At 38.7% G+C, this 12,931-nt stretch overlaps 2 protein-coding genes across 3 annotated transcripts in view; one reads left to right on the top strand and one right to left on the bottom strand.

The window, feature by feature from the left end:
- The window catches only part of prpsap2 (phosphoribosyl pyrophosphate synthetase-associated protein 2), a 9,592-nt gene extending 4,543 nt beyond the window's left edge, over positions 1–5,049 (bottom strand). The window contains exons 1-7 of one of the 2 annotated variants that reach the window (XM_020597872.1): positions 4,995–5,049; positions 3,987–4,039; positions 3,335–3,401; positions 3,062–3,234; positions 2,848–2,963; positions 2,667–2,722; positions 1,884–2,029 (exon numbers count right to left, since the gene is read on the bottom strand). In XM_020597872.1, the coding sequence (XP_020453528.1) occupies positions 1,884–2,029; positions 2,667–2,722; positions 2,848–2,963; positions 3,062–3,234; positions 3,335–3,401; positions 3,987–4,039; positions 4,995–5,017 (634 nt within the window). In that variant the 5' untranslated portion in view covers positions 5,018–5,049. Of the gene's footprint in view, positions 1–1,883; positions 2,030–2,666; positions 2,723–2,847; positions 2,964–3,061; positions 3,235–3,334; positions 3,402–3,986; positions 4,040–4,419; positions 4,821–4,994 lie in introns of those variants that run through there. The other variant, XM_020597871.1, reaches the window with a different exon arrangement.
- A 1,907-nt stretch (positions 5,050–6,956) lies between these two features.
- On the top strand, positions 6,957–11,794 carry LOC109958905 (cytoglobin-1-like). The gene is made up of 4 exons (XM_020597864.1): positions 6,957–7,117; positions 7,202–7,322; positions 9,513–9,744; positions 11,470–11,794. Exons 2-4 carry the CDS (start codon positions 7,216–7,218, stop codon positions 11,623–11,625), a joined length of 495 nt encoding a protein of 164 aa, XP_020453520.1. The 5' UTR covers positions 6,957–7,117; positions 7,202–7,215; the 3' UTR covers positions 11,626–11,794.
- The last annotated feature ends 1,137 nt before the right edge of the window (positions 11,795–12,931 follow it).

Here is a 12,931-nt window from a genome sequence, read left to right as displayed (position 1 = left end):
AAAAAATGAACTTAAATGATTTTAGCATATGGCTGCAATATAACAAAGAGTGAAAAATTTAAGGGGGTCTGAATACTTTCTGTACCCACTGTATAAAGAAGCAGAGGAGGAGCACGCCTTGCAGAACACGCAATACTGTGGATCCCACGGCCAGTAAACCTGGCAGTGTCACATTCAGACTTCTAAAACAGTAAAGGTCATATTGTTAGCAGTACACACACTTCTACAAAGATGTTGTCATTACTGCTGCTGCCTGAGAAATGTTTGGCAGCACCCCATTTAAACTTTTTAATAAAACCATTAAATAACATTATTCTATTACAAATCTAAAACATTAAATGGATTTTATTGGTAAAGATTTAACAGCTTGGCACTTCTACCACAGAGGTTAAAGACTAATGCTACACTACTGCTGACATAATGAGTCTTTTATCATTTTCATCTGGGCTGTAGGAAGTGAATGTTTGAATGTACCAAATATTCTATTCATAGCGTTTCTCCCTCCCTTCATTAGAGGTTAGGTTTCAAAAGCATGCTGTACTGTTATCACCACATGCAGTCATGACCAAATGTTAATCAGGTATTTGAGGGCAGGTTTAATATGGGTGTGTTGATTGGCAAGATGAGTCCAGATATTTACTAAAATAATAAACACAACAAAAAAAAAATGTTTGAGTGGTTCTGGTTTGATCTATGGATGTGAACACAACAAAAAGAAAGAGGGTTTTGGCCATCTTGTAGAACTATACGTCTGGAATCTTAGAAAGGTGCAGTAAACACTGCTTCTTTCAGGTACAACATGCCATGCAGGTAGAGTAATCAGAGACTGGCCCGAAAAGGTTTTGTCAATCCAAACTGCCCAGGCACTAACAATCAGTGTGTGCATTTTTCACAACCCGACACCTGATTTCCAGACTGTATTTTCACAAGATGCTACACAAACCCTAGTACACATGCACAAATTGAGGAGCCACTTGAAGAGGAATCATTTCATAGTCAGATGCAAGTTAAGTTTTGGGTCGTACTTGGGAGCTCTATGCCAGGGAACGGAGCTTGTTGTTTGCCTGCTATTACCAACAAATAAACACCACGTTAACACATATTTAACATGACAAACAAGATGCCAAGACTTGGAAAATCCTCTCCCAAATCAAACTCATTGTGCTGAAATTTAAACTAACTATCTGGGTTGCTGTCTGGAAGGAGGATTTTTTTAAGTCGATGTGAAGAATAGAGAAAAGTAAGAATAGATACTTTCTTAACCAAATAATAAAGTAAATACTGGACGCAAATACTTTGGAGTCATTTGCCAATGCCACAATCATTTCATCTTTTTGCAGACTGAACCATTATAATGGTCTTACTGTACAAAGAACTGTCACTGCAACACATGGAAGTCTATGTCAGAGTTTCCTTACTATATCTCCTTCCAAAACTATATATTATATCAAGGTATGTGCCAAGAAACAGACAGGGACCATGATAAACACATCACACTGTAAGTTAGGGGTTGCAGCTTGTTGAAGATGCAGCATGAGCACAAGTACTATATCTACTGAACAAAAACATGCAATAACACACAACTCAATTTCTCGAGTTATGGTTGATGGCATGAGCAAAAAACAGCAAAATCATCAGCTCCAAATGTTAGCACAGATAAAAGCTATATTAGGTCGTTGCCAGGATTTTTATTATTGGCAGTGAAGTGTTGAGATATTAAACTCTGAAGCACTGAGGAGTTAAACTAACTGAACATTTCTGGCTTAATTTGAACATGGGGTGACAAATAAAAAAGGAATCCAACCATGTGAATGTGTTATCTGTACACATAAAATATATCAGTAATCTGCAGCTAAAGTGCTCTACATAGACGGTGCTCTTACAAGGCAGCTCCAGTCCCGTGTGTCCTGTGGTGTTGCGTACACATGGTGGCGAGTGTCTTCCATCAGCCATGTCAGACTCTGAACACTGAGCCTCGCCGTGAATCACAGCCAGACCCAAGCGCAGGCGTTCTGCATAGGACTGAGCCCTAGAAAAATAAAAAAAAGACAAAGAAAGTTGGAATGCAAAGGTGAAATGTAGCAAACACAGACTTTTCCCTCTTATCAGTTACATATTTTACAGCACACCAACACCCTTTTTGTACACATATTTAGTCACATACATTGCAGACAGCTCCTATACCAATCAGCCATAACATTATGACCACCTGCCTAATACTTGCGTACATAGGAGTCAACGTGGCAGTTGGTTGGCACTCGTATCAGTCTGCAGCTCAGTGTGCATCTTCTGTGATTCAGTTTGACCATATTTACATATACCGTCTTAAACAGCGTGCATTTGTCTATCATTTAGTAATAAAAATATGATAAGGGAGTGAAAATTGCAGTTGTGAAGACAAGTTAATTTTTTTAACAAATTCAACGGCCTCCCCACTCTGAGCGTGATATCACCACTATGGCCGCTGAATGTTTCTCTACATAGAGACCAGTGTACAGTATTCGTCATTTGCTGCATAATATACCCCACACACTGACAGGTAACGAGGTAATCAATGTTATTCACCTCCCCTGTCAGTGGTCATAATGTTATAGCTGATCTGTGTGTATGAACCATTTGTATGTTTGAATAGTTGTGGCATAGTGAATTTCCCCCCCATCAGTTACCTCTTAGCTGCTGCAGGTGATTTTGCCACAATGATGGCATTTCTGTAATCAGGAATCTGACAGGAGGAAGGAAAACTGATGTCAGTGTTTCCATCAGACTGACTGATGTGTTTAGTTTTTAGCTGGGATTTCCAGCATCTTTACTCAGACACACACAGCAGATGTTTGATGGGAATATCACCTCTTCTTGGATGTACTGAATCAAAAAGGGGGAGGCACGCAGGTTATCCACTGGAAAGCTGAAGAAGCCCTGGATCTCCTTCTGATGCAAGTCCATGGTGATGATGTGTGATAATCCTTTTGGTTAAGAGACATGAAATTTCACCAATTCAAAACACCAAATAACACCAATGATGGTAAGAAATAAAACACTTAAGATGCACTGTGGGCTTTACCTGCTTTAGCCAACATTGAAGCTAGTAACTTGCACACAATTGAGCCCCTCTTTCTCATCTTACACTGCTTGCTGTAGGGGAAGTAAGGAATAACTCCAATAATATTCTTGGCACAAGAGGTCTTGAGGGCATAGGCCATAACCAGCAGCTCCATGATGGCTGTGTTGACATCTCTGGCAGCAGCAAAAACAGAGAGAAACGTTAGTGGCCATCTATGGTATGAACTCTTCAGATTCCTGCTTCAGTACAAATGGCAGGTCTTTCTATAATCACCTTGGTATTGTCTGGATGATAAAGATAGTTTGTCCACGAACAGATTCTTTGACATCCACTCTAGTCTCTGTACAAAGAAAAAAAAAAGTAAAACACGATCAGTTGATTTAGAAAATGCACACATTAATGCACAAGCTCAAGTTTTAAGTTCTATTAAGTATGTGTTTTTGAGTTTTCACTAACTGTACTGTACACCTTCACTGCACACATATCACACACCATTAAGGACTGATCCCAAAGTCTGCAATAACAGGATCACACCACATTAGATCAAGTTTATTTATGAAAGTCTTCACAAAGAACTGTTATATTAATTCAGCCACCAACTCAGATTTCAGGGCCATAGTAATATCTAGCCTTCCATACAGTGAAATGTACAGGTTTCAAATGGAGAGGGGGGGAGTGTTGAGTTGGGTCATTACTACTATATGTCCGCTAACTTCGTTTCCTTTGGGAAAATATATATGTGGATCACAAAGACGAGCCCTGTGTGATGCCAGTCAAAACCCACTACTGGTAACCTGGCCCATGTAGCAAAGATGTAAGCTACACAATCCAATCTCTGAAAACAAGATGTGGTGCCAAGTGTCAGTTAAATGTCAGTTACTCGTCCCCTTATCTGGCAACATTAATACATCAATATTCTCCTCACCTCTGTTCGATTCCTGAAAGACCACAGACTTCCCCAGTTCAACTCCCAGCCGCCTGTGAAACAAGAACACAACATTGTGATCAACTGTGACATGCAAGGCCACTGCCAAATGCAGCATCTCACACACAAACCAACATGCAACCATGCAAACCAAATCCATCCATCCATACATTCATTCACTGGTCATGCAAAATGAGCTGCATGCATTGCTCAAGTACTCTGTCAATTCCACAACACTACAACAACAGTCAAGGCGAAATTTTAAAAACTGATAGCGTCTAACGTGCTTTGATAGTTTCTGCAAATGTTCTGTCTTCACAGCCTTACGTGTCTTAGTACTTGGCCCTTTGAAAACAACATGCTCCTAAACTTGAACTGTCAGTCGTTAAAAGTAGTAATAGCAAGTTAGCAACGTCAGGAATTTGAAGCTTACTCTGTTATTTTCTTTGCCAGCTCTGTGCCCGATACGGACGAGTTCGCGGAAAAGACGCGATACCCACTTTTAGCGACATTCATTGCGGCACACCTTGGTGGTTTCTTTCCCAGACAGCTGCAGCACTTTGTCCCCACTAAACACAGCGTTTGTTGTCGGTTTTCTGCTTATGACGCCGTTAGCTAACGGGCTACCTACCCACCACACACTAGCCTAATGTGTGAGCTAATCTACATGAAATGGCCTTCAGCGTGGAACACGAACTTGTTTACAAAACAAAAAAACTATTTTTCGTTATTCTAACGAACTATCCGTTTGTTAACGAAAAACGGAACACCTGTCACCCACGAAGCAGTGAAGCCTAACTACTACGGAATCCCCATCGGGTCAATCTTTCTGCTGCGCGTTGCAGACCATAGGTTTTGACTGGGAGTCATATTATGCGTCATGGATTTTGTTTGAACATAATGATTGTTTAGTGGTGGAAGACGTACTCAGGTCATTTACCTAAGTAAATGATACTGTATAACTACTCGGTTATATCATCTCACGATAACCATAGACTTTTCACTCACCTCCCATCTGACAAGCCCCGCATGCTCCTCTGCTCCCGCACCAGGAGGCTCAGCGTGAGCAGTTTTAATGAGCTTATATGCGTTTAATTTGAAGTACTGCTGAGTAGCTTGTTTCCACCATACACCAGTGAGGTCTTATAATTACACTGTATTTTTGTATTAATCTGGTTATGAAAAGTAACTAGTAACTAAAGTTATAAAATAAATGTAGTGAAGTAAAAAAGTAAAATATTTGCGTCTAAAATGTAGTGAAGTCAAAGTATGTAACATAAAATGAAAATAATCAAGTACAGATACCTCAAAATTGTACTTACGTACAGTACTGATGTAAATGCACTTAGTTTTCATCACTAGGAAAGCACATTTCCAAAAAAATAAAAATAAAAAACACAACAAAACTAGTTTTTGTGAAATATTCATTTTTAAAATTACCTAATAATTCGTTTGTCATAATCTTAATTAGTATAATTACATAGACCACTGACTCATGGAGTTATGACATTTTACATGTTAATGATTAGACATTAACTGTCCGAGGTTCATCTTGAAACGTGGTTATACTCCAAATGTCCACTAGATGTCACTTGCCCTGCATCCACTGAGTAGAGTTTTGCCTTAGGATATTCCATAATGAGATCATGAGATATTTGGTTTTCTGGGAACCGGAGGTTAGAGATATAACACTATTCCTATCAGTCTGAACTTGCTAGTGTGGGTGTGAACAGTAGAAATAGTCATAAAGCAAATAGAATCTTGATGTTTCTGTAGAAACATAACAAGAAACATAACAGAGCAACCTGATCTCCTCCTCTAGCCAGACCTCAGATCTTTGACCACTGAGTTTGATTATAATTATAAATATGTGCTATACATGAACAATTGAGTAATGACAATAAAATTGAATCTAATCTAATTTATATACATTTTGAAAAAAAAGGACTGTAGTTCCTCAAATGGCCACTTGAGGCTGGCTCCAAAAGGGAGTGGATCCCCATAGACTCCAATTTTAAAATGTCCAAAATTTACAGCAGAAATAAACATGTTTACAGTCTGGTACAAAAAAACAGTTTTGGTTTCTTTAGATAGTTTCCTCTTCCATGACAACTGTCACTTAAAGCATGGCCGCTTCTTCAGATGGGTGATGTCACGGTTGGTTTGTCCAGCTTTTATTTACAGTCAGTGAAATAAACACAAGGCCTGAAGATAGCAAAGTGATGTGGGGTGGTTTAGTAGAGAAGGGAGAAAACACTTCTAGACAAATTTTCACCTGATTCATCCAACTTTGTGCTAAAACCTAGTTAATGCAGCTTTAAGCACAGTTTCAGCAACTTGACTGTTAATGGTAAAGGACTGTCAATGTTTAACAGGGGTGTGTACACTATATCTCTACATCTTAATCATAGCTTCTGTTGCAGTATTTGATGTCCATTCAGTGCTCCAATATTTGCTCTCCCTTAACAGTTAACAGCAATTTCTTATTGGTGCTAGTCACCTCACTCATGAAACTTTATGAACAAGAACCTTCTGAAGATTTCAGATGTGACAATACAAGTGAGCTACGACTTCCCCTGCCACAGTAAACGGCCTGTGCATGTAATGAAAATATTAAAGTGATGAAAACAGTGATATAATCTGTATCTTGTACAAAGCACAGAGCAAAATTAATAGAGTTTCAGATGGACATCATGCTTTTTCAGTCAGCAAAACAAAATGTTTCTTACATTTCTTACAATCTAGATATTTTGGAGTGGTGACTCTGGAAGAAAAAGTCAGAGTGTGCTCCTTTATCTTATTTTAACATAATCTGACATGCTCACACATTGCATATCTGACTCTCTTATTAAGGATTTGTTTTCTATCTCATCATGATTTCTTCATACACTATGTACAAAGGTGAAGTGGGCAGAGGGAGAGAGGAGAGGGAGGGAGGGAAGGGAGAGTATATCAGGGAGAGTACAGAGGCTCCTTTTCATTCGCTGCATGTAGTTCTTGTGTTTTCTGTGCCTCTTCTTCACTTACACTGTCACCCCGCAGAGATTCAGCAGTGGGGAGCAAAGATTCTCACTCAGGCTGAAAAGCTGAAAGGGACACAAGTTTCATTCACCAAATAGAAGAAGTGAAAGGTAAACGTACTGTCTTTATTTGAGTATACTCTCATCAGCTTTGCCTTCTGCACATGCTCAAGCTCTGCATAACTGTGTTCCCAGTTTGAGAACAGGACATGGACCAATCAAGCCCACTGACTGACAAGGAGAAGAAGGTGATCCAGGGCTCCTGGGCAAAAATCTACCCGAAGAGTGATGATGTTGGGATGACATCAATAATCAGGTATTTCTTTCTGTAGTTTTACTCTGTAGATGGAGCACAGACTTAGGAAGATATTTATCTTACTGTGACAGAAAAATCATGGTTGAAAAATAAAGAACAAATGGCAGCAAAGGTGTGTGGAAAAGGGAGAAGTCATAGTTGAGCTATTTTGATATTTACAAATATGGTTGTGCATGTATTTATATGCAGCTTGCTGTCGCTTTATTTACTGGTCAGCAGTTGCATATTGCTTACACAACCTAGGTATCTCAATTATTTTGGGGGGCTTTTTTCAATTTCCTCCTTATGACTACAACTTTACTTAATACACTCCTAAAGAGGTCAAATTTCTCTTTCCCCGTCAGTAACATCATTATCCCTGCAGAAGACTCAAGGTCTACTGACGCTGTAGCATAATCCTAAATATCATCGAAATGCTTTTGATGCTAAACTTGTTTACTCCCAAAAACTTGACAAGTTTCTGCATGTGGTGTGCCTGTTTAGGGAGCATGGTAAATGATGGAGCAACATGACTCCATCACTTAAACAAAAAAACCTCTTTTCTACAAAAACACAACCTGACAGACTTTTCTGTCACACTAAGTGTGCTTGATCTTTACTAGATTAATTAATTTCTATTATGAGCATGGTTTTCCTGTGGAGGGTTTTTTTTTAAATGTTTATATCGGACCTATCGAAAAGAGAGTGCTCCAAAACACAGTTGTCTGCAGGGACTCTGAAAATGTTGTTCTGAGGCTTTTGATGAGCTTTCACTGTGAACATGTTCACTGGATGACACAACATGCCTTAATAATCCCTTATGACCACACAAGATGAAAGCTGAGAGGGAGCTAGTCTTTTACAAAAAACAAACAAACATGTATTGTTTTCATAGGCTAAATATAAAGATTTAGCTGCAGCACTTAAAAGTATCCTACCCACTCTTCTTTCTCTGCTAAACATGTTGAAAGTAAAAGTCAATTGCCCCCCCCCTCTTATTTTCTACTTCAAAATTGCTTCACAAAACTCTACAACCTTCAGAAATTTCATGGAATGAAGACTGACTGATGAGTATGGCCAGGCAAATTGACCTTTTGTCTGTGAGAGCAGCTCCTGTAGCTAACATCGATTAGAAATCAAAGTGTCTTCAGGGCAACAGATAAAATCCAGAGTAACAAATTACAGCAGTGTGTCTCTGAATTTAGGAACTTTCTCTGGATTCAGTTCTTCAACTATTCTGGAATGGAAAAACCAAGGATTCAGAGCCCACTGACTCCAAAATACTAATGAGGCTATTTATATGCTACCACAGGTCATACAAATTACAAGAGATGAAACACCACAGTTCCTCATTAGTTTGCAGTGAAATTAGAAATTCTTTGCTCCAGTACTTGCAGAGGCCCTCCACCCTGAGCTTAGAGATTAAGACACAACCTTCCATCCTCCATTTTCAAACATTTCACAAGTGAAGCTCTTATATTGAGTCGTATGCTTCAGACTTCACAGAAAACAGTTCACTTGTCACTTCATTTTTGTGAGGTGGTCCAGAAACAGAGATAGAACATCAGGATTTGATAGCCAGATGCACTGGCTCTCTTCCCAGACTCTGGAAGGGGGTGGGTTTATACACTAGGTTCTGCTTTTCTAATTCTCTGTGATACTTCTTAGGGTCAAACAGATAAAAATCTAAATATTTTTGAACTGATTGATTGCTGTCAGTGCAGTGAATTTTGTATGAGATGTGCACGGAAGTATCAAAATCTAGACCCGGAACAAAACTTCATGGGAGCCTGGGTAGGGAGTGGCACTTTAAGTCGCTCCCTCTAATGACCACATTTATTAGAAAGTGGAATTGTTCCTGATCCAGAGTTCTTTTTTGAGGCACGACAGAAACCGCAGTGTGGAACCAGACACCCAAGCCAACCTACAATAAACTAGGACATGCTTTTATCAAAGCCAAATTTATAATGTGCTGTAAACAGAATTCCTCCCAACTGCTACATTCAAGGCAAACAGCTGTTACTGATAGTTCAATGATGTGCAGAACTTCCACATCAACCTTGGTGTTTACCTATGTTATCTTGTCAGCCCAAAAAAAAAAAAAAAAAAACCTGCGAGTTTACAAGCTGAAGGGCAATGAGATTAGTCAAGCTCCACAGCAGCTGCTCATAATCATAACCGTCATTTAATTCCAAGTCTCCTCTTTTTCAGCCTGTTTACGAAGTACCCCCAAACCAAGCAGTACTTCAGCCAGTTCAAACAAATTCAGAATCCAGAGGAGCTGAAGGGGACTGCCCCGCTCAGGAAGCAGGCTCACACAATCATGACTGCCCTCAATAAAATGGTGGAGAACCTTGGCAACTCAGATGTGGTGGCCTCAGAGATGAACGCGCTGGGCAAGTCCCACGCACAGGCACACAAGGTGGATCCCATGTACTTCAAGGTACAGTATGTGAATACAATACCAAAACTATAAATATAGCTTCTGCTACCTGTGGGACATCCAAGGATACTTTGTTCCCTGGATTGGATCCTTGCTTGCCACTTTGCAAATTACTGCACTCACAATCTAGCAATTCTGGGTGGGGCTGAGGTGAAACATCTGCATACAATACAAGCCACTTTTTAAACCATAATTTCTTAGAGTCCAATTAGCCACAAACATTAATTGCTTTACTTTTTAGGCTAACTACAGTAAAATTTGCTAATGTGGCCATTTGGTAGGGCTTGAATAAACCCAGGTGCCAAGCAAAACAAAGGCAGGCAGCATTTTTCAAAAAGTCTATTTGCACTGTGTCCACCCCCAACACAGGCATCCACAAGACTCCTGTCCCAGCAGGTGTCTACATACAATATACACTGCTCAAAAAAATAAAGGGAACACAAAAATAAGACATTCAACTATTTGTGTTGTATTTTTTTGAGCAGTATACATAAAAAACAAACTATTATAGGAGCTACAGATGCCAAGTTTACACTATATAAAGAAAGGCACCAAGAAGTAAACTATGAAAAACAAGCACTGCACTAAATCCCAGGCAAAACCGCAGCTTGCAATGAAAAACAAAAGACAAATAGATATAAAAAGCCAGGGCACTTAGGAAATGTTTACAATAATATATGATTTAGGGTGCCAAATAATGCCTAGCCAAAAGAGGAACTACTTGCCACTTCTGCACAAGAAGTGACTTGTTTACATATATGAACTGGTGACCCAAAGAAAGAAACCAGAAGAAGCACCTGGAAAGTCTTACAGAAAGTCAGAGAAGGGGTAAGGATTGTCCACACTAGTTCAGGCTGCTCAGCTTATATAATGACTGTAACAAGCTGCACCTGGGGCTCCTGAGTTAAGGTAGACTGGTCTTTAAGGTGGAGGCCTGTAGCCCTACTACACTAACATAAGGGGGGAATTTTGACTTATAAATAGGTAGACAAACTCACAACAGCAGTTCTTTATAGACTATATTGATTTATTAAAAAGGGTTTGCATGGCTAAAATGTTCACTGTTAGGCTACTTATTTATCTAACAGAAAAATCAGCATCCCAATGAGTTGTCTCTTTTGCTACCTCCCAGCTTGTTTTCATCTTCCTGAGAAAAACTCTTGCAAGATATTAAATTCACTTCATTTTACTTTTGCTCTCTGATATATTGTGCAGCTAGAAAGAAGCTGCCTACTCTTTGATATCAAGAAGCAACTCAACCATTGGCACCAGTCAACCAAAACAAGTAGCTGAAAGTAGCCAGAAAGCAAAGTACATCTAAAGCTCACTGATTAACATCTCATTTGTTTAATCTGTACAAAAACCAAAGTGTAAAAACATTATGTTCTGATTTTATGGGGTTTATTTATGTCCCAGGCTATTCCTTGACCAGACACGATGACTCTCTCCTCTGCTTACTTTGCAACTGCTCCCTGCAGAGAACCACCAAAAAAAATCACAACTAGTTGTTTGCTGGTAAATTATTAGTTTTAGATAGAGATCCACTACTTGCTTTGCCAAGCTATCCATGTTATGCTAAGCTAAACTAACCTTCTCCTGGTGGTACAGCTTTATATTTACCACTAACACTGATCTTTTAATCGAACTCTTGGTAAGAAATCAGTTTGTTTAATTGAACCTCAAGGTGTCTTAATTAAGTAGTGCATATGTTTATGTCTTGTCCAGATCATGAGTGGTGTGATAATGGAAGTTCTGGGAGAAGAGTTCCCAGAGGCTATGACTCCAGATGTGGTTGCAGCATGGACCAGATTCTGGGCTATGTTCTGCTCTGGTGTCACAGCCGTCTACGACAAGGTGGGCTGGACTAAGGTCGCAGCCTGAACTGGGTGATGCTCTTAGTTTACTGGACCATATACACCCAGAAACACCTATTATTTTTGGCCATGAACTCATAAGAGAGACGAATACACTGACTGTAATTTGGGAATACAGTTATATGTAATTAACATAATCATGAGGTGTGGAACATACCCTCTTAATGTAAAGAACAGGCACTGTGTCTTTTTCATGGCTAATAATGTGTGTTTCTGTGTGTATATCTGTGTATGAGAGAGTAAAACACTAAAAACTTTCCTCCTTGTTTTTCTATGTTATAAAGTACCAGACATAAATCCAGCACTTGACAAGAAGTCACATTTGACTTAGCTGTGCCTTCAGCTGAATGCATATATGAAATAACTGCCATAAATACAATTCTTTCTAAATATCATGTGATGCTGATCTGATATTTCCTTTTATCAGTCTGTATCTGTGAGATGTTAACAATACCAAGACTTTTTTACATTTTTTATTAGTTAACTGTGGTGATGGTTCTTTCATTTTCCTGTTATGACTCACCTTTGTATCTGTATTTACGAAGGTTTTGAAATAAAAATATAAAAAAAGCCATGTGATGTCAGAGCCACAACACTGAGATCCTTTTAAACTTATATAAAACATTTACAGGACAAAGGACATAACATACATAACAGACTGATATTCAGTACTTATTGGAAAAAAATAATATTAGACCAAATAAATTAAGAAATGGGGGGGTTAAATGTAAAGGAAAGAAAAGACAGTTGATAGAAAATGGATGATTGTAGTAATGAAATGATAAAAAAAAAATGTAAGCAATTTCAGTCATATAAATACAATTATACATTTTGCATACACATATTTATATATACCCATATATATGTATAGACATATTCATAAAACAAAAATAAATGAAATGAACAAATCAGTAATTGATTAGAAAGAGAGGAGAGAAAAAAGAAGGGGGGTAGGTAACATTCTCAGTTAATTTGGTTTGATTGATATGTGTGACACTCAAAACAGTAGCATGGACAAGGATGACTAATAACAATAACAATGATGAAATAACAAGCAGCTTGTTATATTTCTAGGAGTTTGTGGGAATGTGCGTGGCCTCGGCCTCAGGTATCTGGTTTAAGTTTAAAAGAGATTAGAAATGGATTCCAAGTGTCAGTGAAGGTTGGTATATTATTCTTGTGGGTGGATGATATTTTCTCTAGTGAGATATATTCTATAAAAAGGTTGGTCCAGTGGTTGATGTGTAATGAATTTTTAGATTTCCAGTTTAGAAAGATTGTTTTCTTGGTGATAGAGAGATAAGAAGTGGGTT

The sequence above is a fragment of the Monopterus albus genome, unplaced genomic scaffold, assembly GCF_001952655.1.
Source record: "Monopterus albus unplaced genomic scaffold, M_albus_1.0 scaffold35.1, whole genome shotgun sequence".
NCBI classification, from domain to species: domain Eukaryota; kingdom Metazoa; phylum Chordata; class Actinopteri; order Synbranchiformes; family Synbranchidae; genus Monopterus; species Monopterus albus.
This window is presented reverse-complemented; position numbering and strand designations above follow the sequence as displayed.